At 40.9% G+C, this 25,769-nt stretch overlaps 1 protein-coding gene across 1 annotated transcript in view; it reads left to right on the top strand.

The window, feature by feature from the left end:
• gria1a (glutamate receptor, ionotropic, AMPA 1a) overlaps positions 1-25,769 on the top strand; it is a gene marked incomplete in the record, with an annotated part of 85,112 nt that overhangs the window by 57,113 nt on the left and 2,230 nt on the right. The window contains 5 exon segments of the mRNA XM_005916468.3: positions 10,081-10,279; positions 11,002-11,249; positions 14,123-14,237; positions 21,720-21,854; positions 23,716-25,769. Of these exon segments, the coding sequence (XP_005916530.1) occupies positions 10,081-10,279; positions 11,002-11,249; positions 14,123-14,237; positions 21,720-21,854; positions 23,716-23,883 (865 nt within the window).

Here is a 25,769-nt window from a genome sequence, read left to right as displayed (position 1 = left end):
GATAGATAGATAGATAGATAGATAGATAGATAGATAGATAGATAGATAGATAGATAGATAGATAGATAGATAGATAGATAGATAGATAGATAGATAGATGGTTAATTAATACATTTCAGAATAAAACTACGTAAAAGACATTATGTTTCTGAATTTGCTGACATTTCCCAGTCAGTGCCTGTAAACCTCTCATCGCTGTGCCTTTATTACTAATAGGTGAGAACAGATTGTTCTAGAGGTGCATTCAGCTCTGTGGTAGGCAGCCTGAAGCACTTCTCTCTTCATACTTCTCCATTTAATCAGAGACAAAAGGCCAAGGAACAACACTGATGATCCACTCTGTCCTGGATTAATCAGTAGGCGTGTTTAATTTTCTTGTCAGCCTGTATCTGTGTGTGTGTGTGTGTGTGTGTGTGTAGCCTGGTTCTATTAAAAGCAAACACTTATTGCCATTTTCTTTGTCAGCGCTCTAATAGTAGGCTATCAGATTGGAACAGTCTACAGTGTACCTGTGCATCAAGGTGTACATGCAGCTCTGTTTCTCTGTGCACATGCATAGACTCACTTGTATTAATTTATGCTTCAAACTGATGTGATGCATTAATGCGTACAGTACGTGATTGTGTGTGTATTGGCCAAACTGCTCCCCCTGCTATTTATTCTGTGCAAGGCCATGTTTACTGTGCTCTTTCTAAATGTCAGCACTGTCAGTCAGGCCCTCCCATAAGCCCCAGTCTGTGCTGTTGGGCCCTTCTTGTGTTTATCTCTGCAGACAGGTGGATTCCAAGACTGACCCTCACCCTCACCACACACAAACACACACACAAACATAAACACCCAAAGAATTCTCCATTCATCTGTTCACCCGTTAACTTCCTCGTTCTTTACTTCTTCTCAGTCCTAGCATTCGCTAATCAACTCTGTTCGCCGTTCTTCAGAGGTGAAAAACCCTCACCTCTCTCATCCTAAACAGTCGCACATCCATAAAATGTGAATAAAACACAGGGCTTCGGTTAACCCTGCAGTTGTCTGCCTTCTGCGAACAGAATCAAACTAGCTAATCGCATCAACATTGAGCTGTAGTATTGTTGCAAGGCTTGGCCCTCACTCTTCATATGAACCCTGCCAAAGTAATGGAGGCTTAAGTTAACGCATCGCAGGCGAAGTCAAAATCTCAACAGATGATCCAAATAATCCATGGAAGGCACGGAAATAATGAGCACTATACTTGTGTTACAGTGAAGAGCTAGTTTTTTCCTTGTACTATATTTTAAGCGCAGCAGGGAAGATGCAATGAGGGAAATATTGAGTGGATTTGAGTAAAAGAGCGTAGTGTTCTTCAGGTGAATGTGTTTGGATATGTTTAAGTCGGCATCTGTCGTCCGTGTCTCCTCATAGGTGCGCGTTTGTCTGAAATGCATGGCCCCGTGGAGTTCACTCTGGTCCTCAGGTGTCTGCGTTCCCTCCGTTATATGACTGTAGACTGAAATAAATCAGCCCTGTCACTCACACCCTTCCTGCCAGCAGCAATGTCTCAGGCTGGCGGTCAGAATCATTCAATAACGGATTGTATACGAGGCGTATAATGTAACCCCAGCAGGGTCAGTATTTATTTTTTTTGCTACTGCACTAAAAAGGAGAGTTTAAACACTCAGTTTTCTCAGGGAATTTTTGATTTCTCTGTTCTGCATTTCTCCAGCATTACGTGAAGCAAAAACATAACAGTCAAATTTTCAGATCAAGTACTATGTGTAACACAAGCATAGTGTTCATTATTTCCCTGCTTTCCGTGGATTATCTGGATCATCTGTTGAGATGCTGACTTTCTGCCGTCAATGTGTCAACTTAAGCCTCCATTACTTATTTGTTGACTTATGTAAGCACAGACAACTTTTATCAGAGTCTCATTGAAACCCGACCCAGATCGCAAACAATAATTGAAAATATGTTAAATCAAAGTTTTAGTGTCAACCTGAATTCTACCTTTGAGTCTTGATCATTTTTGCAGTTTAATACTGACACATTGTTGAATTTATGACTTCTAATCAACTGAACTTCTGTGGTATTTAAACTATAAAATCCACCACATTTCAATATAATTTCCCGGTCAGCTATAAATCCATGACTTTTCAACCTCATTGTCACCTGATCAACTATAGAAAGATCATCATCGATCAATTATATTATTGTGTTCTTTTAATGTCATTACTATTACATCGTCAGGTTTTAACATTGTTGTAACATTGACTCAACATTTATTTTGCATTGGGTCACTTTTTTCCAGAACATTTAGGATGTGATCACTTTATTTGTTTAGATATAGATACCCTATAGGTTTGTCTTCATTCCATTTTGAGAAGAGCTTTCAAAATGGCTCACGCTTCAAACTGAATATTGTACGTGTTCCTTTCCTCTTCCTTTCAACCCAAACACAGACTCACCCGCAGCACACTGCACTTGAAATTAAAGGTTTCCCACATAATGCAGGCACAGCCATTATTTCTGACATGAAAGCTATTGTTCGGCTGCTAACCAAACCCTCAGTGACGAACCAGGTGAACTCTTGTGATCAAGGGAATTATTGATCTTGCACAGGGATCAAGCGGGATGTCACACTGTGTTTATTGTTGTTATTAATGTCGCGAGCACTGAGAAAATAGACTGTGTTACACGCCACCGAGTTACATAATTGTGGAATAAGTTAGCTGCTATAAAGCAGTTTTTTGGAGAGAGTGGGGGGGTGGGGGTTCAGGAAGGGATGATTTATTCATAAAGATACGGCTCGGTTTAGTTCACGGCACAACTTATGTTTTATTTATTCGGAGATCGCATGAAGGCAACTTTTTGATCTTACATGCATGCACACTCGCCAACAGAAACCACCGAGGCACACGCACGCACGAGCCCATATACACTCCCCACTGGCGTATCACACTTTGTACCACAGACAAAGGCACCATCGCCTCTGAGGCGTTTTACTCTGTCACATCAGTCACACATACATTTCCACATGCAGAGAGGGCTTTTTTTTTTCTTTTTGCTGTAATCAAGCTGTGACAGTATACGGATATATTTCTTGCAACCATGAATAATACACCGAGCTCGAGGCCACATGGGAAATCTACCTGGGCCAGTGTAAACACTGCCAGTTATTTGACTGGAAAGATGCGATGCTGTGAGGCTTATGAGAGGGCCTGCGAGTTGATGAGAGTTTTCTCTTTGTGATGGCAGGCCCACTCTACTATAGGGGTGGATGCCCTTATATATGTAGTGAGAGGAAAAAGAGTGAGAGGAGGAGGAGTGAGATGACTAAAATCTCTCTCAGCTCAGCTGTACTGTTTGGAGTGCAGAGTGTGTCACCATAGCAACCGTAAAGAGATTTTTTTTTTTTTTAAATCATAGCAGTTTCCCTTCAAGTCTCTCTGATGTGCAGAACTTCACTCAAATGCACACATACAGCATCTCCTTTTCTTTTTTCTTTTTTGTATTAATGCTCAGAAAGCCTGAACGCACTGTCAGTCCGCTTACACGCGTGTTGATGGCATTGATTTGCGGGAAACAGTTGTGATGTATTTGCCTGTTTTTCTAGCTGGAGTGACTAAGAGGCTTTGCGTATGTGTGTGGGCGCGGAGCTGAGCACTCTCACAGATTGCCAGAACTGTCTTTTCTCAGGTTACTTGAGGCTAAGACAGCAATCCGCAGCATCATTCAGCAAACAAGTGTGCGGACACAGATATAACGATTAGAGTTGCATCTCAATTATATCGATTCCCCTGCACCGGCAGCGTGCAGTGGCTGCAAGCTGAAGTTTTGTTTTGTTTTGCATTCACGCATGACCGCTCCAAAATGAGCCATATGTTGCAAAGCAGCCTGTTAACTTTACTGCTTCTTATTGAAAGAAACATGCATTAAATAATTACGAAGCATTTGAAATCATAATGCTTTTGTCAGTGTTGTTTTGTTTTTTTCCCATAGTCTACTTGAATGAGTATAATTACAAGCTTGTGGTGTGTTTGCTTCAGGCTGGTAACATTACCATAATATTCTCTTTTCAGCTCAATGGCATGGTAATGCTGACCTTTAGATGGAGAGAGAAGCTTTAATAAATCATTATTTTTTGTGCTCCATGCTTAAAGCTCACATGTAGTTTGGCCTTGGAGATGAAAGTGCTCTCAAATAATACAGACCTAACAACTGGGAGGTCTTTGCAACAAAAGCGCAAGCACACAAAAGCAAAACCTGCGGCTTTGCAACAATATCGGCCGTAGTGTGTTACTGTTCCCCCGAGGCTCCTTTGGCAATATCAAGAACACACTAAAAGCGTCAGACAAGTGTGCGTCTGTTGTCTTTCTGTGCACTAAAAGCATCGTGTGTGGCACATCAAGCCAAAGCTGCCACGTCTGCTCTGAGCTCTGAACCCGTGACCGGGGTCGTGCATGTGCTTTCTGCAACTGCAGCGACCTATATTGAGGCAGCTTTACATAAAAAAGTTCAGCATTCATAAATATACTATTCTGGTTCATTATCCCAGCATACTTGTGCAATTAGGCATGATTTGAGCCGCCTGTTTTTTGTTTGTTTTTTTTAATTTGCTAAGGAGACTGTGGAGAAAGCTTAAATAAAATTTTATCAACCCATAACATTTACAAGCAGTGGAGGCATAGTTGGGGAAAAGGCTCATTAACAAAAGCCCTGTGATATACAGTAAGTGAGTAGAAGGACTCTTAAAGGAAATATAAATAGAATCATTTAATCCTCCAAATAAAAGAATAAATTATGGAGTTATTATTTTTCTTCTTCTTCTCTAATTTCATTCAAATGTAATGCAGGCCATCATCCTGTGCCAGCACTGTGTGACAAACGCATCAAGTAAGGTATTAAAAATGATTCACCTCAGTTCTCATGGCCTGTTCAAACCTTCAGCTCCTTCAAAACAGAATACAAATAATGTTTACACACAACTCGGAATTATGACTGTAGAGCCCTGTGTGCTATATTATGCTAGAATAACTAATGGAGTAACCCTTGACTTGGTTGTTGCACCACACACACATGCACGGCCACTTTATCTTCTGCAGTCTCATTGTGTTGATTGAATAGTGGTCCTTTCTTCTTTATACTGCTTTCTTCATTTCCACGTCTAATGAGTTGTTTTTGCTAAGGATGTTTTTCGCAGTTCACCAGAGCAGGGGATGATTAGCTCAGATATAATCACTCTATCTCGGATTATATCTATATATATATTTCTGCTTAGTGGCGCAATAACCTCACCAGTTCCACTTTGCTACTCTCTCACTCCCTTTTTGCCGTTTCTGTTGTTTCATGCCGTTGCATGTAAGAAGGCTCGCCTGTGGAAACACACTGGGAGTGGCCGTTCCCAGTCATTGAGAACATACGGCTACTAATTTATAAGACGGAAACAAGAAAAAAAAAGCTGCGTATCAGAAAACTCCTGTACCATCCCTGATTTGTCTTAGAATCACACCATAATTAGAGACCATTTTCTTTCTCATTTAAACCTCTGTAATTCCTAATCCATTGTAATGTGGCCATTACTGGCTCATTTTTTACACTTGCTAAAGTCATTAGTCATTGCTAATTACCATATCGAAAAGAGGAGGCCAGCCAGGGGAATTCTAATGAGAGTTTAGCGCTATAGCAGATTCCCAGGGAACTGTGGGTGGAGATCGCGTAGGAAACGTCAAAGCCAGAGATCCGGTCTGCCGTGTGTAGCTTTTTAAGATGATTTTTTTTCTGACAAGAGAGTTTAACATCTGCTTTCCAAAGGTAAATACTGTACGTGAGGTCACAGCCCAGTCCTCTTCCAACCACTGCAAGCCAAACCTGAGGGACCCCATCACTGTAAGCAAGAAGCTGATTTAGGGAATGCTAAACTTGGGTAGGTGTCGGGTGGTGAGTCCTGGTGGCCGAGGGGGCTTTAAGAAGCTGTGTAATCAGTGTTCCCGCAGACCTGGTGCAGTTCCAGATTGCATGACATGTTTTCTCTCCATCACTATGAAGCTGAAGCAAAACGCTCCAGGAAAGACTTTAGAAAAATACACAAACAGAACGAAAGGCTCATTTGGATTTGATACTGAATTTAACAACACCAATGAGACCTGTTTCCTTTTTCTGCTCCTAAAATACTTATTATATTATTTGGTTACTGTATTTTTTTATTTATTTAAATTTAATATTTAAGGTAATAGTGAGAGAAGCCAAAGAAGGTAAATAGATCTTTAAGGTTAAGAGAGTTTGGTAGGTAAGTGTGCGCTATATTTGCTCGATCACATGTCAGTGGCTGGACACTTTGATTGATCGTTTAATCATTTCAGCACTAACGATGTGCATACACACAAGTATTGTATTTCTGCCTGTGCCGCTGCGGTTGAGCCTGTGCTTCTGCTGCTGCTTCCATTAACATTCATTTTCTTCTCAATACAATAAAAAAAATTAAAGGCGGAGTGAATAATTGATTAATCGTTGCCTTAACATGACTATGAAATTACAGTGCTGCTCGGAAGATTTCCTTTACTGTAATAGGACAGCTTAGTTAATCTTTTACTGAGGCGCCAAGGTTGGCTGCTGTGCAATAATGTATGAGGGGCGGAAAGGAGGCTCAAAGGAGAGCAGTTCAAAAGGAAACAAACAGACACAAACAGGTCTGTGTTTGCCAGTCACTTTGCTCAAATGGGGAGGACTGCTGCAAGAGGCCCAACACACACCCACTCACACTCTCACACACACACACTGAGGTGCACAAATGACCCTCACATCCACGCATGCACACACACAGCCCTTTTCTCTTCGTCCAAATGGTGACCCCTTTGTTCCCTTGCTCAGACACACACACTCTCGTGCCAGTAAACCATCCCCGGGAAGGCAGCAAATGCACATGTGGGTCATATGTGTGTTGTGTGTGCACGCACTTCTGTGTGTTTTCGTGCATACTTGAATTTGTCAGCATCAATGCCAAGGTGTAGGGTATTGTTGTCTCGGGCCAAACCCCTGTCACCACCCCTCCCCCCCACCCCCCAATCGCATCCCTCTCAGCACATGAAGAGACAGGCAGGCGTGCACAGCGGAGATGGAGGGTGAACGGAGAGGAAAGGGAAAAGAGTGGAAGAGAGGAGGCGAGAGAAAGAAAAACGAAAGGAGAAAAAAAAAGAGTAACTGAGGGGGAAGGATTAGACAGCTGTTTACTGCCATCTCTGGAGGCCAGCAGCAGTCAAAGCTAAGGAGTTTGTCTGCCTCTGGTGGTACTATCCAGTTTACTTTTCATCTTCTATGCCATTTGCCCCCCCCCCCCCCCCCCCCACACACACACACACACACATTCCTCCTTCGTTTCACTTGTTTCAGCCTAGAATAACAGACTTAACTTCTTCTTTTCACAATAAAATGTGTGCCGTGTAGTTTGAACGCTAACATAAAGGATTGAAAATAACTTATTTCTACAAGGACTCTGAAATTCTTGAACATTATTTTCATCATTTCTGCTCTTTCTGCTCTTTATCTCTATGTTGTCACGAATAATAGGAGATGGCCAGTTTTATAGTGGATCCCGGCAAAGCATAATCTAGAGCTTTCATTTATTTTAAAGAAAACAGCTGATTGGGAACATATTGGTGGAGTATTAGATCTTGAATATATTTGTTAGCGGGCTTATTTGAGATTTGTACTTTCTTGTTTTATCAATTAATTTTTTAGACCGTACTGATCTGCCTTTTTAACCTATACAAATAGGAAATAGTAATACATTGCTCGAGATATAACACCTATTTAGTTAGACTTCTGGGATATTGATCTGGTCAGTTAAGTATCAGAGGGGGCTGTTAATCAGTTTAAGCTGCTTTGGCGTTGATGAAATTAACAACAGGTGCACTAGAGGGGCAACAATGAGACAACCCCAAAACAGGAATGATTTACACGTGGAGGACACTGACATTTTTCCCCCCTCCTCATCATTTCTCACTGTTTTTTCACTAGTTTTGCATTTGGCTAGTGTCAGTGTCACTACTGAGGTGATACCTGAAGCCCGCAGAGGTAGCATAGTTAGTCACACAATCAATACATGGCATTGCCAGATTCCAGATTTCTTGTGAAAATTCAAAAAGATCTTATAGGAATCATACAGACACTTCAGTAACCATAATGTGATGTATGGATGCTGGCTGGCTTGCTTCTTGACTAATGTATAAATGACAAAAGGGTTGTTCACTTCTATGAATATCACCTGAAGAACCTTAGCATATTATTGTAGGAGGATTATTTGCAGATGTGCAGAAAGTTATATAACTGTATCTCAATATTTGTGTGTGTTGTGTATGTTAAATATATGAGTGTGTTGACATATCTGTAAATCATAAAAATAGGCATCCATCATCGCTTCCATTTTCTCCTGCTTATTTGGTAGCAGCAGTTTGAGCATAAACACCCAGACCTCCCTCTTCCACCTCCATTAGCTCTTCTAGGGTGACACTGAGGCATCCGTAAGCTGTACCTAGATATATCCCAAAATTCCCTCACAGTCGGACATGCCTAAAACAGCTCCATGCAAGCACATCAGCCAGCTGCTTTCAATGTGGAGGAACTGCAGCTCTCTATTTTGAGCCCCTCATGAATGACCACATTCCTCACCTTTTCTCAAAGGATAAGCTCAGATACCCTTCAGAGGAAGCTCATTGCTTTCTTGTGTCCATAATTCTTTGGGTCACTACCCACACGCTGTGGCCACAAGTGAGGGTAGGAAAATAGATCAGCCGGTAAATGGACAGCTTTGCCTTCATGCTCAGCTTTCTCCCCACCAGGACAGACCGGGATAGCATCACATCTGCATCGCTGCAGACACTGCAGCAATCTGTCAGTCTTCCACGCCACTCTTCACCTCATGAATGAGACCCTGACATACTTGAACCCCTTCACTTGAAGGCAGCAACCCTGAGCGAGCAATCTGCCCTTTTCTGTCTGAGAACCATTGCCTCAGGTTGAGAGGGGGTTATTCTTGTCCCCAACTCACCTAGGTACAAGTGTGTGTGTATATATATATATATATATATATATATATATATATCCACATATATAGCCCTGCATCACACAACACACATGCTACGTGCACAAGATTTCACTGTGCAGTCAAAGTTTAACCTCACCTACACCCATATGATCTTTGAGCAGTGAGCAAGTCAAAACACACACACACCACACACACACAGACAGCCTCCCGACTGATTTTTCAAAGGCTCTGCAACCGTTCTGTGTTTGCTCTCGGCTCGCTCCATGGCTGCTCTTTCATCATCTGCCCGTCATCTGAAAAGCATCTTAAATGATTACGTTTCGGCTTCTCTCCCTGTCTCTTTTTTTTCCCTCCATACTTAATCTTGCCTTCATGTTCATGCTCCATTTGAGTCGTGGGTACAAAGGTGAATCACGAAAGCCTTTTATTTTTTGTTTCAGATTTGTGTCATTTTCACTGCAGAAGCTCTGCCACCCTGTGCCTCAGTGATTTTTTGGGAGGGGTTCTGATATGTAATGCAACATGATTTTTGCTGCTGCTGTTCAAACTGGGTTCTCTTGAGGTGAAGAGATGCGAACGAACTGCACAGTGCAGGCATTTGAATTTGGCTTTTTTTTTTATTGGAAGTGCAATTAGAGCAGTGGCTAAGTGTTCTTGTCTGCCTCTTAATCCCCAACAATTAATGTGTATGGCATAGACCATATTGGCGACTTTCTTAAAGTGAGATTAATTTGGCAGGGAGAAAGCTGAGTGGGCCTTTGTGGAGCTGGTTATCTTTCCTTAGCAGACCGGGGTATGATCTCCAAGCCTAGTGAAAAGAGGAATGATACAGTGAGTGTGATGTAATGTGGATCATTTGAATGGTGTGAACATCACCGGGTTCTTTTAGATAGCTCTTCTTGATTGCGTGCAGAATTTTCCATAAAGAGAAAGATGGATGCCACCTATTTATTTCTCCCCCACCTTAATGCAGAATTGGCTCTGTCTGTGAAAGATATGTGTGAACAGCATCTTTGCATACCTATTTTTGACAGACTAACAACATCCTGTCCTTCTCTTTTTAGCTCTCTGTCAGGCCGCATTGTTGGAGGCGTCTGGTGGTTCTTCACTCTCATCATCATCTCATCCTATACTGCGAATCTGGCTGCTTTCCTGACTGTGGAGAGGATGGTGTCTCCTATAGAGAGTGCCGAGGATCTGGCCAAGCAGACAGAGATAGCATATGGAACGCTGGATGCTGGCTCCACCAAAGAATTCTTCAGGGTGAGGAACAAAACCTGCCACACCCGGGGTTTAAATATTTTCATTGTGAGCTAGCGGCATTTGGGAAGTATAAGTTATTTTAAAGTGTTATAAGAGGACAGTAAATGTAGAATCACAAAAACACAGCTGTGGACTCTGCCAGCAATCTAACGGTGAGTAACTACTGACGAAGCAACACAGTATCACGGCAAAACGTGTAACAGACACGCCGGTCCACTGTGTCCATTTCACGCTTTGCCTCTCTAAAGCGTGAAATGTACACGCTTACCAGCAGGGGGGGATAATATATTTAAAGGCACAAAGTCGGTAGTGACTTTCTGGACATTCCAGGGTCCTTAATCACCAGAAACCATTAAGCTAGGCAGCTAATGTGTACATACATGTAAATGTGTTACTAATGTCTGTTTAAACGCTTTCCTGTGAATTATTTTCACTCCCTGTGCTGGTAGTGCAGCAACGTCTGCGTGTGTGTCCATTTCATGTTTTGGAGAGGCAAAATGTGAAATGGACACGGTGGACCTGCGTCTGTTACACATTTTGCAGTGATATTGGGTTGGATGAAAAGAGCATAAATATTTAAATTGGGAGTAAAGTCCTGACATTTTTAAGGATTTTAACATTTACCTTTAACACTCTAAAGATAGATAATAAAGTATTTATATACTGATAGTCCCTTTCCCTGTACTTCTATCCCTTTTCTTATTAACATTTCTGGCTGTCAGAGGTCTAAGATCGCCGTGTTTGAGAAGATGTGGTCTTACATGAAGGCGGCCGACCCGTCTGTGTTTGTCAAAACGACAGACGAGGGTGTCATGAGAGTCAGGAAGTCCAAGGGCAAATATGCCTACCTGCTGGAGTCCACTATGAATGAGTACATAGAGCAGAGGAAACCCTGTGACACTATGAAGGTGGGAGGCAACCTGGACTCCAAAGGTTATGGAATTGCCACACCAAAGGGCTCCCATCTCAGGTAAACCTTTGCCACTGCAGTGGTTGGATAAAAGCCTTCATGTGCTTTTATTGGTGCCTGTGCATGAGCGTTACCCCTCACCTGTTTATTTGGAGGTCTGCATTTGCTCATTTATGAACATATTTATGTGCTTAGGTTGATTTTTTTTTGGTGCCATTTCATGCATTCTGAATGATTTGTGCACGCACTACCAGATTAACTTATAAGTATAAATGCTCTGATCAGATATAGAAGGCATCTCATTATTGTCACGGTCATCCTCCAACTGTTTGCACATATTGCACTGGCATTTACAGCTCGATCCCTCCCATTTTCAATTCTGATCATCTTTATTTGTGTCTGCACATCTACGTACGCAGCTAGATTATTCCCAGCTGACTTGTGAGCACTAGCAGAAGTATAAAGCAGGACGATGAGATCTCTTATCCTCTTTAAGTAGCACTTTGCTTCCTTGATGCCTTCCAATTTTATTTCAAACTCTCTTTATATTCTTCAAATCATCCCCCTTAAACACAAACACACACGCAAAAAATAGAAACGTGCCAATCATAAAAATCCGAGCCCCTAAAGCAATTTTACAACTTAAAGAATCCCGTATAGCTGCTTTACCACTTAAGCCAGAGCTCACACCTTGAATGTGAAGTCAGCAGAGTGGAATTTGTATTTTGCGACATTTAATGTGATAATTGACATAATGAAGGATAATTCATCCCGGATTTACTCCTGCCATCGATGTCCAAGAGCAACAGCTGTCATTTCACATTACATTAACACCTTAACCAACTTCCCATTTAAATTTCTCCCGCAACTACAGAGAGAGTGCAGAATCTGGTGGCATCTGAAGCTTTTAATCTATTTCTAATAGGCCTCATTCATTTTAATGAAAGGAGCCATATGGGAAGATTTTATTCAAACTCGCTGCGGATTCATATGGGTTTCCTCCTTGGTTGACAGCCAGAGGTCAGAATGCTGAGTAGAACTGCTTCTAAAGCCTCGATCAGAAGCTTCTTTTTAAAATTTAATACAAATTAGATTCCGCAAATGAAGTTTAATGCTGCATGAACGATAAGACAAGAGGTTGATATAAATCTGCTTCAGAGTCATGTAGTCGGGATTGGCCCAGACCACAACATAGCAGTGGGACAGAGTGGTGAACAGCTAAGGGTGGCCCCCGTTTGATCTCGCTCTCTTTGTGTTAATTATTTACTTAGCGATGTACCTTATTCCCAAGTTGTCATTGTGGTCACAGATGTCTGATATGGAGTTCCATTAACAGATAACAAACATTTGCAATTGCATGAGTGGTATTAAAGCATGGCAAGTAGAATGACTCACGGATTTTTTTGGTTTTAAGGAGGAAATGTATTCAGCTCATCCGGAATGGGACATGAATGAGTTACCCATGAATTTAAAGAGCTGAGTCCAATCGCACCTGCAATGCATTGATAATGAATCAGTTTGCACGGACGACTGGATATTAGAGAAGCAATAATCTGACTCTTTTTTTCTCATCGTGTTTAAATTTCATAGAGTATCTGTGCAGAACTACAGAACTGATACCCGTTCCAATAGAAGTTCCTAATTAGACATTTATATACTGTCATTCTTTTTAGATTTTTGCATAAGTAGAGATTTCTTTTCTACACAGTAAATGAGACTAATAGCGCTGATAGCGCTAATATTGCATTGCAGGCCTGATTGAAAACAGAACTTTTGAGGAAAAAAAACCTAAAATAACTCTTCATTTTGCAGGAATGTCTTCAGAGATCACTTTCTTGTCGATTGCTCTGACGTTCTGTGTAAATTCTGATCTTCATTTCTGACATATACAATCTTCAGGATCTGCACCATCCCACTAACATTCAGTAACCTCCCTGACATCTGCTCACGCTGAACCAACCAAACCATGACTCTCCACAACATCCATGTCCACTTTAATTCTTCTCGTGTCTTTTTTCTCTGAGTCTGCCAGGCTAAGAAAGAATTTAGAGGTTTTACCAGCTCCAAAAAAACTGTCTTCCCTACAGCTGTGTGATGTCCTCCAGGTTGGGGGTAGAGACTCTTCTGTGTTCAGTGATGAGAAAGGCAGGATGCCGACAAACTAAATTGTTCCTGTGCAGAAGAATTGGTGCTGATTTGAGCAAAAAAAAAAAAAGGCAATCACGTAAAGGCTGTAATCTTTACTTTTATATGCAAATTCTGATTGCAGATTCTGGCATTCTTGCGATTTGTGGATGGATAGTCTTTGTCCTCAACCTTGCAGCTTTAGGAAATACACAGTGACCAGAGAGAGACAGAGCTACCCATGGGGAGGTGCTTTGGGTGATGTGTCTGCAGTTGGTCAGGCAACATCTTTTTCAGCCAGTTAGAGGAAATAAAGCTATCGTGAAAGTGATCGTAGCAGTTAAAACTGTCGAAGCTTCTGCTGGAATTTGTTTCTGCTGTTATTTATAAATTAATCAGCATCAGCTTCTATTCACAAGAATGCTGTTATGGCTTGAATATTGATAGGTTAGTTGCCATAGCAATTTGTATGCTGGTGCAGCTGAAAGGAAATTACCATCTGTAGTCAGACTTCCGCATCCAAAAGCATCTCCATTTATAGTGTTTGCTCTGCCTCTCTCTGAGGCAAGCCCCTCCTTGGTAAAACCCACTGTATTGGCACTCAGTGTTTAAGCCCCATTGCAGGTATGTGACTAACACGTGCATCATAAAGCCAGCGCTCCTGCTTAACACCAGTAGCCAAACGCAGGAGTGCTTCCAATTCTAAGTCAGCATTTCATTATCACCACCACCACCACCATACGACCAATCTCTTTATATCTGTCCCATAGAGTGTCTCCTAATGGTTATCGTTTTATATTATTTTCAAGAAACCCAGTAAACCTGGCAGTGTTAAAACTGAACGAGCAGGGCCTCTTGGACAAATTGAAAAACAAGTGGTGGTACGACAAGGGAGAGTGCGGCAGCGGGGGCGGGGACTCCAAGGTCAGAGCCAGTTTGATAAACCCTGCGGGTAAACCCACCACCACTGAGAGTGGGAGGTGGGGTGGGAAGTGGGGGAAGGGGAAGAGAGGGGTAACCGGCAGGCCCGCGCTGCACCACCACTCCAGCAACACTTAATCTCTCTGTGTGGTGTGGGGAAGAGCAAAGGGAAAGGACTGAGGGGGGTGATTGCTTGGCCGGCAGGGGATGAATTTGAAATCCATAGAGAGGGGAATTTTTGCATCATGTCTCCCTGCTCAAAAAAACAAAAACGCACTGATTTAAAATTGATCAGTGCTAATTAAAACGGCAAAGTTCTTTGTGTTGTGGCTCCCACGCATCCATTCTGGGACTATAAGTTTAGCTGTACAACATGGTTGATTTCGAATAGGAAAAGATCAAATTAAGAAAGCCTTGTGGCATAAGTGAGTGCAAGCAGTATGCCGGTTGCCCAAAGTGATATAGTAATACACATCTACTGCCTTAGGGAGCAAACTAACCGAGCTAGATGGAGTATTAATTCATATCACTTTGATTGATGTTTCTAATGATGTTTCTGCAATATATTTGTGTGCACGTGGGTGTGGTTTGTGTGACATTTTTCTTTTGTTTTGTTTTTTTGACAACAAGCAAATCCAGGCATGTGTATCTATTTGCTGCTCTTTATGTCTCTGAATTAATAACATAAAATAACATGGTATAATATGTTATTTATGTTATTCCCTTATGGTTGGAAGAATCCCAGTAAACCTAGCGGTGTTGAAGCTCAATGAGCAAGCCGTCTTAGACAAACTGAAAAACAAATGGTGGTACGATAAAGGGGAGTGTGGCAGCAAGGACTCCGGAAGAAAGGTTAGTCTCCAACCCAAACCTGGCACCTCACAGCACCTCGCAGCACAACCCTCCTTTAATACTAGACCAGCCCAAAGTGCGCTGCACTTAGCAGCACTCCCCATGTGGCTCTGGCAGCTCTACTGTATTGGCCCAAATATAAGATGATGTTTAAGGATAACTCTCACCTGTTTATGGTTGAAAAATGCATTAAAATAGACCAACAAAATTTTCTTATCAATGTTTTTCCATGCATCATTACCTTTAAAGAAGAATATAATAAATCTCAGTTCCATCTGAAAGAATTGTTATTGCAATCTCTCTACAGAAACAAAATATTTGGATTTAATTACCTTAATTTTGAATTAATAGGAAACCAATAAAAATGCACAAATCAAAGTGAATGAAAGACACTTTTTCTAAAGTTTATCTACTTCAGCTTTCACTCTGGAGAATGAATTCTAAACACTTTGCTACTATGTAAGTACACAGCGAAGAGATTGTTACATCTGTCCATCCATTCATTTTCTTCCAGCTAAACTGTGTATTTGTAGTTTAATAATATCTAACAATGTCTTTATGGGCTGTCCGTGATCAAAAGAGGCACCACTTGAATCCACTTCTACTCTAACATTAACATTAACCTTTGCCAGCAAAGAAAGATTGTACTATTTAAACTAAGCCTGTGCACATATATGAATGGCAAGGAAATGGCATGGTAATTTTAATGTCACAAAAGGGTCATAAAGTCTGCAGTGTGAGTCATTAACATCGGTTCACAGCATTACCTATTAGACTTTTGCTCCACTTAAAAAAAACATGACGTAAATGTTAATGTAAAGGTGTATCCAGGACAACAAGATGACTTCATTTTATGTGCATTAACTGATGAGATCTTTTTTAGACCATATGAAAATTCATTAGCTACACTATACAGACAAAAGTACTGGGCCACCATGAGCTGGAAACCCATACCATGAAGCTCCTGGCACACAGCGTTTGTGCTGATGTTATTTAACTGCAGCATTACGTCATGTTGCAAAGGTACTGAGAACAGGTGATTTCAAAGATTAAGAGGTGTGGCCCAATACTTTTGTAAATATTTTATGAATTCCTGTTTGGACTAGTTTTACAACAGTCATCAATTTATGATAATTATACTGACAGCTCCCCAGACTGCCATCAGAGACCACCTTGTGGTCTTGCTACTAAGTTTACTGGATTGATCAAAAGTTTTGTTTATTGCATAAAACACATTTGATTACCAAGGGAGAAATGAGTTTATTTTTGTTTGTTTCAAAATGTACATATTTTCACTTTGAAACAGGCCGGCTGGGGTGTTGATCAATACTAGCAGATATATGCCGAGGGATAATTTCAATCTCGCTTTCGCAGCAACACCAAAGCAAATGAACTCAATGCAGCTTACTGTGCAAGTGCATCGACAGTTCCATTATTCAAAGAAAAAAAACATCTGCTGTTTTGATTACGAAAAGTAAATCTTCAAATGTGAAATGACCCCCCACCCCACCACCACCACTTTGAAAAATGTACTTACCAGAAATACTGTCTTATAATTGGGCCAGTACTCTGGTGGTACTCTGCTGTTTATTTCTTCCTTCTGATGAGATTGTGTTGTCAGAGATTTATTGTTCGTTCCCAGTGTGTAAATAAACAATGTGTGGTGGATTAGCAAGGACTGTTAAAATTAATTGTTAAACATTTGGATCTGGGTAGAAGGAATCCTTATAAAACGGTTTGTCCAATCCTGCGAACAAATGTACACACACAAAGTGTTAGGATAACATTATATTTGTGCAGTAGATCAAATATGAATTACTCAAGCAGGCTTTTTGGACATAAATCTTTTTTGTCGAAAGGAATGAGAAACACAAAAGGGCATGAAGTGAGAAAGATGAAACATGAGCTATTGGCCCTTGCCTTTATATATTAGCCTTCATAATAATCCTGGCATAACGCTTTTAATTTAAGGTATGCATATATGGATGCCATGTCAATTCATATTAACCCGGAGTTGTATCAAGTCTGCCCACTGCTCTTGCATGCATTAGAATTTTGTTATCTACTGTAAAAAAAAAAAAGGAGTTTCTCCCGACAGAAAAGCTTTAGCGCATTACTTCAGATACCTCTTTATGTACCTCTGTGTGGCCCACTGAACTCTCCCATTGCTTGTACCGACAGTTCTATTGGTAGTTTATGCAGAAGTGTCAAACTATGTGCCATGAAGAGCTCAGTCTACAAGGAGCATGTTACAAACAAAATCACAGTAGTTGCAAGGAGTTACATTTGAGGTTAGGCTTTCTGTAGAGTTCAGAGTGGAGCTGAAGCCTATCCCAGCCATAAACTGTATATAAACAATAGTGTGTTCAAGAAAAGTAAAGTAATTGCAGAAAAGCCATAAACCTGCATTCCCCCCAGCAGGAGACGTCTCCTCTGGTTGAAAACAGACCTTAGTAAAAACTGTTCTGATGGAATTATAGGTTCAGTCGATAGTTTGAAGTCATATTAAATACACCATTGTGATCCATTTGTTTTCTTAGATGCTTATATGCTAGTCATCGTCCAGGTGAATGATCAATCAGGGTATGCTACCTTTTTGTTGCAAGCCTATGTTCATCCAGTTCCTCTGTCAAATCCCCACCTCACTTGTACATTTGGTTTCAAAGACATAGCAAAAGTGGCAAACTTAAAGAGTCACAGTGGGACTTTGCTAAGCACTGGGTGCATTCATAGTGACTACATACAATTTTTATATCCCAGTTTGACATTGGGTCAGGGACAGGGTTAAGATTCAACAGGTTGCTGGTGTCTCACAGACAGAGACTGCAATTACTCTAACAACAAGGCACCCTGAAAACCCCCCACACACAATCAAACCCAGATGTGAGATGACAGCCACTGAACCACCTTGCCACCATACATATAACAGACTAATTAAAAGCCTTTATTGTGATATATGCACATATGTACTTAAATTAAGTGATCGAGTTTTTTTGCTTGATTGAATTCAGTGATTAGTTTGATGCTGCTCTCAGATCTGTATGCTAACAATGTAGCAAGAGCTAACAGCAGTTAAGCTAGCACTCTCTTTCCAAAGCTAACAATCCTAGTAGCACCCAAAGGGATTTCAAACTAACAACATCATACTTTATTTGTTTTCTGTGGCCACAAAATAACCTGGAATGGTCCAGTGTTAATTATTTAGCATTATCTCTATACAGCATACTTGTAGTACTCATTCAGCTTTTTATTTCACTACACTGTAATCGTCTTCTTGAAAAACTCAGACTTTAACTACCCTCTGCGAGCATATTTATACTGTAGAGTGGTAAAACACTTTAGCTAGTCATTAGGGGTTTTTTTTGGGGGGGGGGGTATGTATGTATGTATTACTGTAAGTGAGTGAGTGGTAAAATTTTCTTCCAGTTTTAATATAACAAAACTAATAAATTGGAACACTTTCAAATTCAGCTGACTGAACACGAATTCAAGATTTAGTCTAGTGTGTTTGGGGAATAAAACAGCAGATTCAGTCCTCCGTAGCACATAGTTTGGCACACGTCACCTGTTATAGAGTATATCTACATATTTGGACAGACTTTAAACTCAGTTTTGCACTTTGGTTTAAAGTCAGTTTATCGGAGCAAACAAATTGATGCCTCAGTTTTATTTAGTTGCTAAAAACCACTCAACTTTCCATGTGTCTATTTGAGTGATAAAAAACATTCCCCACATAATTTCATGAAAAAGAATATTTAATATACAGAAAATATCAGTTTGGTAGGTTCACTAATTCAAGCCTTAATAATTAATGTCCTCTGTATATCATCAGCAGACACAGATGTAACGTTAGGGGCACTTGCAGCAGAGATAAACAAACCATAATATGAAATAATGTCAAACTAAAAACTTGTTTGTGCTGTTGTCACATGAATGCATGTGTTATGGGGCGTGTTTTTGTGTTTATCTATACCCATTTCCTCACAACAAAAAGTTATCATTTAAAAAGAAAACTGTAATTTGTATGTTTTTGACTTCACATTGTGTAAAATGTAAGTCAGTGTTAAATGCTATCTGGGGCCTGCCACACAAAGCGAGTCGCACATAGTCATGCACGCACTATCTTTATTCTGATTAAAAATTTGGGGTCAGATGCTGGAACATGACTTAATACGGTCTGGTGTTTACGCGAGGATGCACGTGCACTTAATCAGAGCGGAGTGACATGCAGAAGAAATGAAAATGTCACACATGCCTCAGTGGCTATCTTATTGTAGCACACGATTGATCAGCTACCCGCTGCGTCCCCACTCTTGGTTCTCATACATTTACGTCATAACAGAGAACGTGTGCAGGAAAAGAAAACGAGAAAGTGAACATTACGTGATGAAATTCTTCTTTCTGAGTGGTTTGTGAAGAGGCGTAATCAGTTCCACCTGCTTATTCTGAGCTTTTTCTTTATTCGGATTTTTCCTTAATAGAATCAGAATATTAGCCTCCATATAAAGAAAGCCTCTAATATGGTTAACATTAATTAAAAGTTAAATTCAGTCCAGTAAACAGTGGATAAACAGCAAAGTTTTGTTACAGAGCACATGCAAGAGGTGGGATTTCACGCAAAACAGCCACTTACAATTTAATAAAAGTGTGAAATTTGACTTGACGTTCGCACAAAGTGGCAGGAAGTGAATTAGAGATACATGGCACTTGAAGGCAGGTAGAGTATGAAATACTATAAAAAGAATATACACTTGTGTAGGGTTATTAAACAGGGTTCAATATCATTGCTGACATTTTAATGTACTATGTAAGTCTGTTTTGGGAAATAATAATTTTGCCTTCCTCTCTCATGAAGACAACAATAAATCCCAACTTAGTCTAAGACAGAGCATAATCTCAAAGTGTTTTATTATGATGTCTCTGTAAAGTTTGATTTCTTTTTTTTAACTTAAGGCTTTTTTCAGTTTGTCTGCTGTATATGATAGTGTCATCAGATGTTACAGTTTAGCCTCAAATGTTCTGTTCCTGTAGCGACAGAATAAGTAAGTTATGTAAATCTAAGCAGTCACTAAAAGCTCATCATTCTAGTTAACTTGCAACGGCAGATTTTGTTTGTGGCTTTTGGAAGTACTGGCTTTGAGAGAAGACTAGCTGCACTACAAATTATTCATGATATCCTTTTTATAGGGACAGGTGATAAAATGAGCCAAATGTTGAGGGAGCGTTCCTAAGCCCGATTCATGCTTAAGGATGTTTTGATGAATCATTGGAGCCTGCAGTGGGCATCAGTCTGTGCCAACATAAATTCACTCGGGCCTTTTGACTGGAACACCATTCTCTAACTTTGACTCATCGTACCTTCAAACTGCCTTTTGAGTCCTACCTTCGCATGCCGAACATTTTTTTTTTTTTGTAGTACCTCCCGTTTGTAAGGGCTTCTGTTTTGTAACCGCGCACACAAAGATCTTTCAAATATTTATGAGTTAACTTTCTCAGAAAAGCAAAGTCACTGAACCAGTTTCACAGAATAACTCTGTGCCCTTTGCACTTATCGTTTTAACACTTGCAGTATTTACTGCTGCTGCTTGTATCATATAAGAAGGTCCCCCCTCCCCTCTTAGGTCTCCTCCCCAAGTTCACCAAGATAAGAAAGCCAAAGTTAGATCCAAAGTTAAAAACTGCTTTGTGAGCCAGGCCTCTGAAATATATTGTTATCCCTGCTATTTTCTTGTTGTGTGGTTATGTGTGTCTTAGCTTGTCGACTTTTATGTTAACTTGTCTTCATGTGCCTTAATAGTTGAGGCGTTTTCTTTACAATGTGGGTTTCTACTGGTTTGGATTAGTGTGGGTTAAACAGTACTGTGCAAAAAAATCTCGAGCCACCCTCATTTCTTAACATTTTATTTCCAAGAAACAAGATTATTGTTCAGACTTCCTGGCCAATGGTTCTTCAGGCTTTTTTGTTCCTTTCTTTCACTCATTTTCAATCTATTCCTAGTTCCTGAAGCTGCTGAACAGTGATCTATGAATGATTCAAGCATAAAAAGACACCAAAGTCCAGGGTTGAACCAATGTTTTGTCTACATATAACGGTCAGCTTATCAAAGAACTACTTTAGCCAAAACAGATAATTTGTTTCCAATTCTTTACCTGAATCTACAAAAAATGTCAAATATAACACAGTTTGACAGGCAAAAATTTTTAAAAGTGATTCTCAAAACCTTGGAATATCTTGACATGCAGAAAAGAAAAGAAGATTATATTCCACTGTGCAATGTCATCTTTTTTTTTTCTTTTAGCATGATAATGATACCAAACACACTGCAAATGTAATATATATAGTATTTCAACGTGTGGTTCCACAAGTTTCAATAAATTATTGCACAATTTGTTCAGTTTTACTAAGAATATTGTAAAGAAGTCAGCGGTGGCTCAATATTTTTGTCTATAGTTGTCATTTTGCTGTATATGTACTCCATTTGAGTCGTTTCACTTATGATTTCTGTCTGTGAAACTAGTTTATAGCTAAATTTGTCTGTGTGTGTGTGAGAGAGTGAGAGAGAGAGAAAGAGTCCAATTATATGTCATATACTGCTGCCGCTATTGCCTCCTCACGACTTCTCTCCGCCCCAGGACAAGACCAGCGCTCTGAGCCTCAGCAATGTGGCGGGAGTCTTCTACATCCTGATTGGAGGCCTGGGCCTGGCCATGCTGGTGGCACTGGTGGAGTTCTGCTACAAGTCCAGGACCGAGTCGCGCCGAATGAAGGTGTCCACCGCGCGAGCTGCTGCTGCCTCAGCCGCTCAGGCCTTTCACTGCTCAGCCTTAGACAGTGGTGCTAGCGCCCCCTACACAGAGCTGCAGAGCTACGGCCTGTACGCCAACAACACTGTTAAGATATAAGGGCAGAGCACAGCCACGGGGTAGGAAACGCTGTGATCAAGCCATGATGATGATGATGATGATGATGATGACATCTGCCTCCACACCCCCTCCCCGCCCATCTAACCGTGATCACAGTAGGGCCTCCCACGGCTTCCAGTGCAAACGCTCTCCTGTACTTCTCTCTACCTCTGCCGCTCCCTCGCTCAGTCTTTATGTCACTGATCTCCTGCAGTGTTGTTCAATCACTTGATTCCAAAATTGCCCTTATGCCTGTTTCGTCACGTTCGAGAAGTAAGTTTTCAGAGCAGTTGCTTAGAGTTTCATATGTTAATGTGGCAGGATTGTTAGCATGTAGCATTTTTTTTATGTAGTTAGTTTTTGCCTTTGAATTTACATGTAGATGGATTATTTGTCACTATATGTTGTTCTCTAACTAATATTTCCTTCTTGACTGTGTGGTTAAGTACACATGTTGCTTTTCGATGTCACACTGCACAATGTTCCTCACAGGCCTTTTGTTAAAACCCATTACTTAACCCATTACAATAATCTACCACAGCACAGGTATAAAGGCAATTTGAATCACAGTGGTACATCTATCTACTTCTGTCCCTCTGAGCAATTCTCTGCCCTACTCCTTCTTCTCTTTTTGCTGACTGTCTCGCTAACGCAGGCCCCATTGTGGTGAACATCGTTTATATGTATACCATAAGGCAGACGTCGTGCGGCTCGCATGTCTTCCATCACTGCTTTGACCTCGAAAAGTCTTAACTCAAACTGCTGTTATGTTCACAGATCTAAAATGTAGAACTTGTTGCTTTATACTTTACTGGTAGATGTGAGGTTTGGTCTTCAGCAGCTGTTAGTTATCAGCTTCGTGGATCAATTTACAACAAACAGCCTCTGATTTATTCTTCCAGCTTCAAAGCCCCCCCAGGGGGGCGCACTGATATCGTTTTCATGTAAACAAAAAAAAAGGCAGGCTGAATGCGAGGAGTGATCGTCTACATGAAATCTCTTATGTTTTAATCAGCCCACAAAGGGGCCACCTGATCAGTATGCTGAAGAGAATGGCGAGGAGCCTATTAGTCCAGCGGTGCCTTTATGCTGTTTGACTTGAAAGAAACAACAACACCATTCCAATTAGAGGCCGGTATAATTCTCCAATCCCCGTGCAGCACTTACTGGTTGCTCCAGATCGCACTGGCTTTGCCCGATTTAATCAGCTATAGAATGCGGACAGATAGCGAAGTGGCACGCATGGGCACGTGCACGCACACACACAAGCATTACACATCATTAAGTCAGCATTCGAGCCCAGTGGCTTTTATTGCGCTAGACTGGAGAATGAAGCTGGTAAACCAATGAGTGAAGCCTCAGCTCCCTTCTCTCTGCCCTCCCTTCACTCGGCTCCTCCTGCTACAAATTGGGACATTTGATGCACAATGTCTGGTACCCCAATTTTAACACCGGCAAATATAACTGATAAGGAATGTTTAACAGTTTACTTGCTCCAGATTTTTTGGGTGTGCCTAACATTCAAAAAGGAACATAGGTACATGCAGCAGACTCTTTTGTGCGTGTATTAACGTAAAAAAAAAAAAAGACTTCTCTGCAGACATTATCTGTGTGCTGCTAACTCAAACTGTTGCATTCACCGTTTTGATTACAAGATATCGAATGTGTGCACAAATACACCAAAATCTGATCTGTGGGCTAATTGCGATGTTTTTGCTTCCAACAGCAATCCATCAACGACGCCATGCACTGCTCCACCCTGACCAGGATGAGTGGCAACGGGAGCGGTGGAGAGAACGGACGAATCCTCACCCACGACTTCCCCAAGACCGTTCAGACACTGCCCTGCATGAGCCACACCGCCAGCATGGGACTGGGTGCCTCTGGCATGTGATCATCATATTACTGTGCTGGCGGCGAGGGGATAGGCAGGGTGGGGCAGTAGAAGAAGAGCACAGGACTCTAATAACCTCAAAAAAAACATAACAAAACCCATGGCTGTCCGGTTTGACCCATCTATTCTCCCGGCTTTCCCAACTTGAACAAAAACTTACTGCCAAAACTGACTCTTAAAAACCGCTCCTCGCAAATGATGAACAGAGAATCGCAACTTTTTTTCTTTTTTTTAGTAAGTGGGTGTTTGAAAAATAGATATCGAAAAAAAGAAGGGAAACGTGCTGCAATAAAGAAGTCGTCAACTGGGCGTGTTTTTGGACTTTTTTTTTTTTTTACCGTGTTCATTTATGTGGAAAAAAAAAAGAGTTTTATTCTTCAGTGTGACGCCTGCGCTGTGCCATTTCGATGGAGCTGTTGACGTTAGTCTGCTTGTGCAATATCTTCACCTCCACTGCTGACCTTGTACTACCTAGATGCTTTCCGATGGCTGATGGATCATGTCTTTGCACAGATGTGGCAGAGGAGGACAAACACTTGTGACTGCTACGATGATATGATGTTGTTTTCGGGATGTCCCCACCTTCCTTCACTTTTACATTTATACTCCATTTTTGAAGGACTAAGTGCTCAGAGTAGCATAGCCAATTTTTGTGAGATAGTGGTTTACGCTAGATTGATAGCGCAGATTAGTTCGTCTCACGTATTTTTGATTTGACTTGTGTTTCGATGACGGTTAATGATGTTCAAATCAGAAGTTGTCCAGGCTACGACAAACAAGCATTGCTGCTAGACGTCATTGAACACATCATGCCTTGTCTTAGTGCCACATGACCATTCAAATGCGGAACATTGTACACAGATTGAGTTTGAGTACTTACATCGATCATCAAAGCAGTCATTGGGCACATTCATAAATGCTCACCTCAACCTACGTGAAAAAGAGAATGGAGATGACACAATGACACATTATCCTGTATGTACAATACTGAGTGACCTTAAACTGTATTCTGCTGTTGTGACATTTATAGCATAATCACTGATACACTGGACAGTCTTTTTGAAGACAAATTTAGAGTTTATCTACAGTTGTTGCAGCATTAATATGTTTTGTTCAGTACTGAGTGAAAAAGCCAGAAAGCCGGCTTCCTCGCTGTTGCTAGCTAGCACAGCAAGGAGGGGGTGCGATTGATACACTCGATGTGACTGACAGATTTGGAGTTAGTATTGCTATTGGAAGTCAAGGTTATGGTGATCACTGCGCTGCTTGGCTCTCCCGAGTTCTCGCTTTCAGATCACATCAAGTATCAAGGAATCAGAGTGACAGGCCTGGGACATTAGAGGGCAGATGTGACAAAGGGCAGACATCCTAGGTTTGGCATTTAGGCCCTAAAGTAAGATTCCATACTAGAGCATTTCAGTACATTTAACATAAAACGACCGTCGGTGATGCACTTTGTATTTCTTGGGCCCATTTTGTCACACACCATGGTAATTTATATTCTTATGCATAAGTGGCCAACGGCAGAAAACAAACCTTTAGCTAATTCTGTGATTTAAAACGGAAAGATGATGTAACAGGAGGGAAAACGAGAAACACTGGCATGATTCTATAATTTTATTTTTTTCGTTTATTGACAATAATTCCAGAGATGCGACGATACCAACAATTTTCACTTTTGGTTTTTTTTTTTCATTAGAACAATTTGAGTGTTTTGCTGCTGTCTGCACTAGTTTACTTGTTTTTTTATAGCCAGGAGAAATGTGTTGTCACATATTTCAGTATGAAGATGTTTTAATCAAAACGCGATGACAGTGTTGACCCCCGTCGCTCTCACAAGGCTCTGATCATCAATAAATCACAACGGGCCGAAACAGCTTTTGCTT

Source organism: Haplochromis burtoni, unplaced genomic scaffold (genome assembly GCF_018398535.1).
Source record: "Haplochromis burtoni strain Fernald_Lab_line unplaced genomic scaffold, NCSU_Asbu1 Contig_19, whole genome shotgun sequence".
NCBI lineage: Eukaryota > Metazoa > Chordata > Actinopteri > Cichliformes > Cichlidae > Haplochromis > Haplochromis burtoni.
This window is presented reverse-complemented; position numbering and strand designations above follow the sequence as displayed.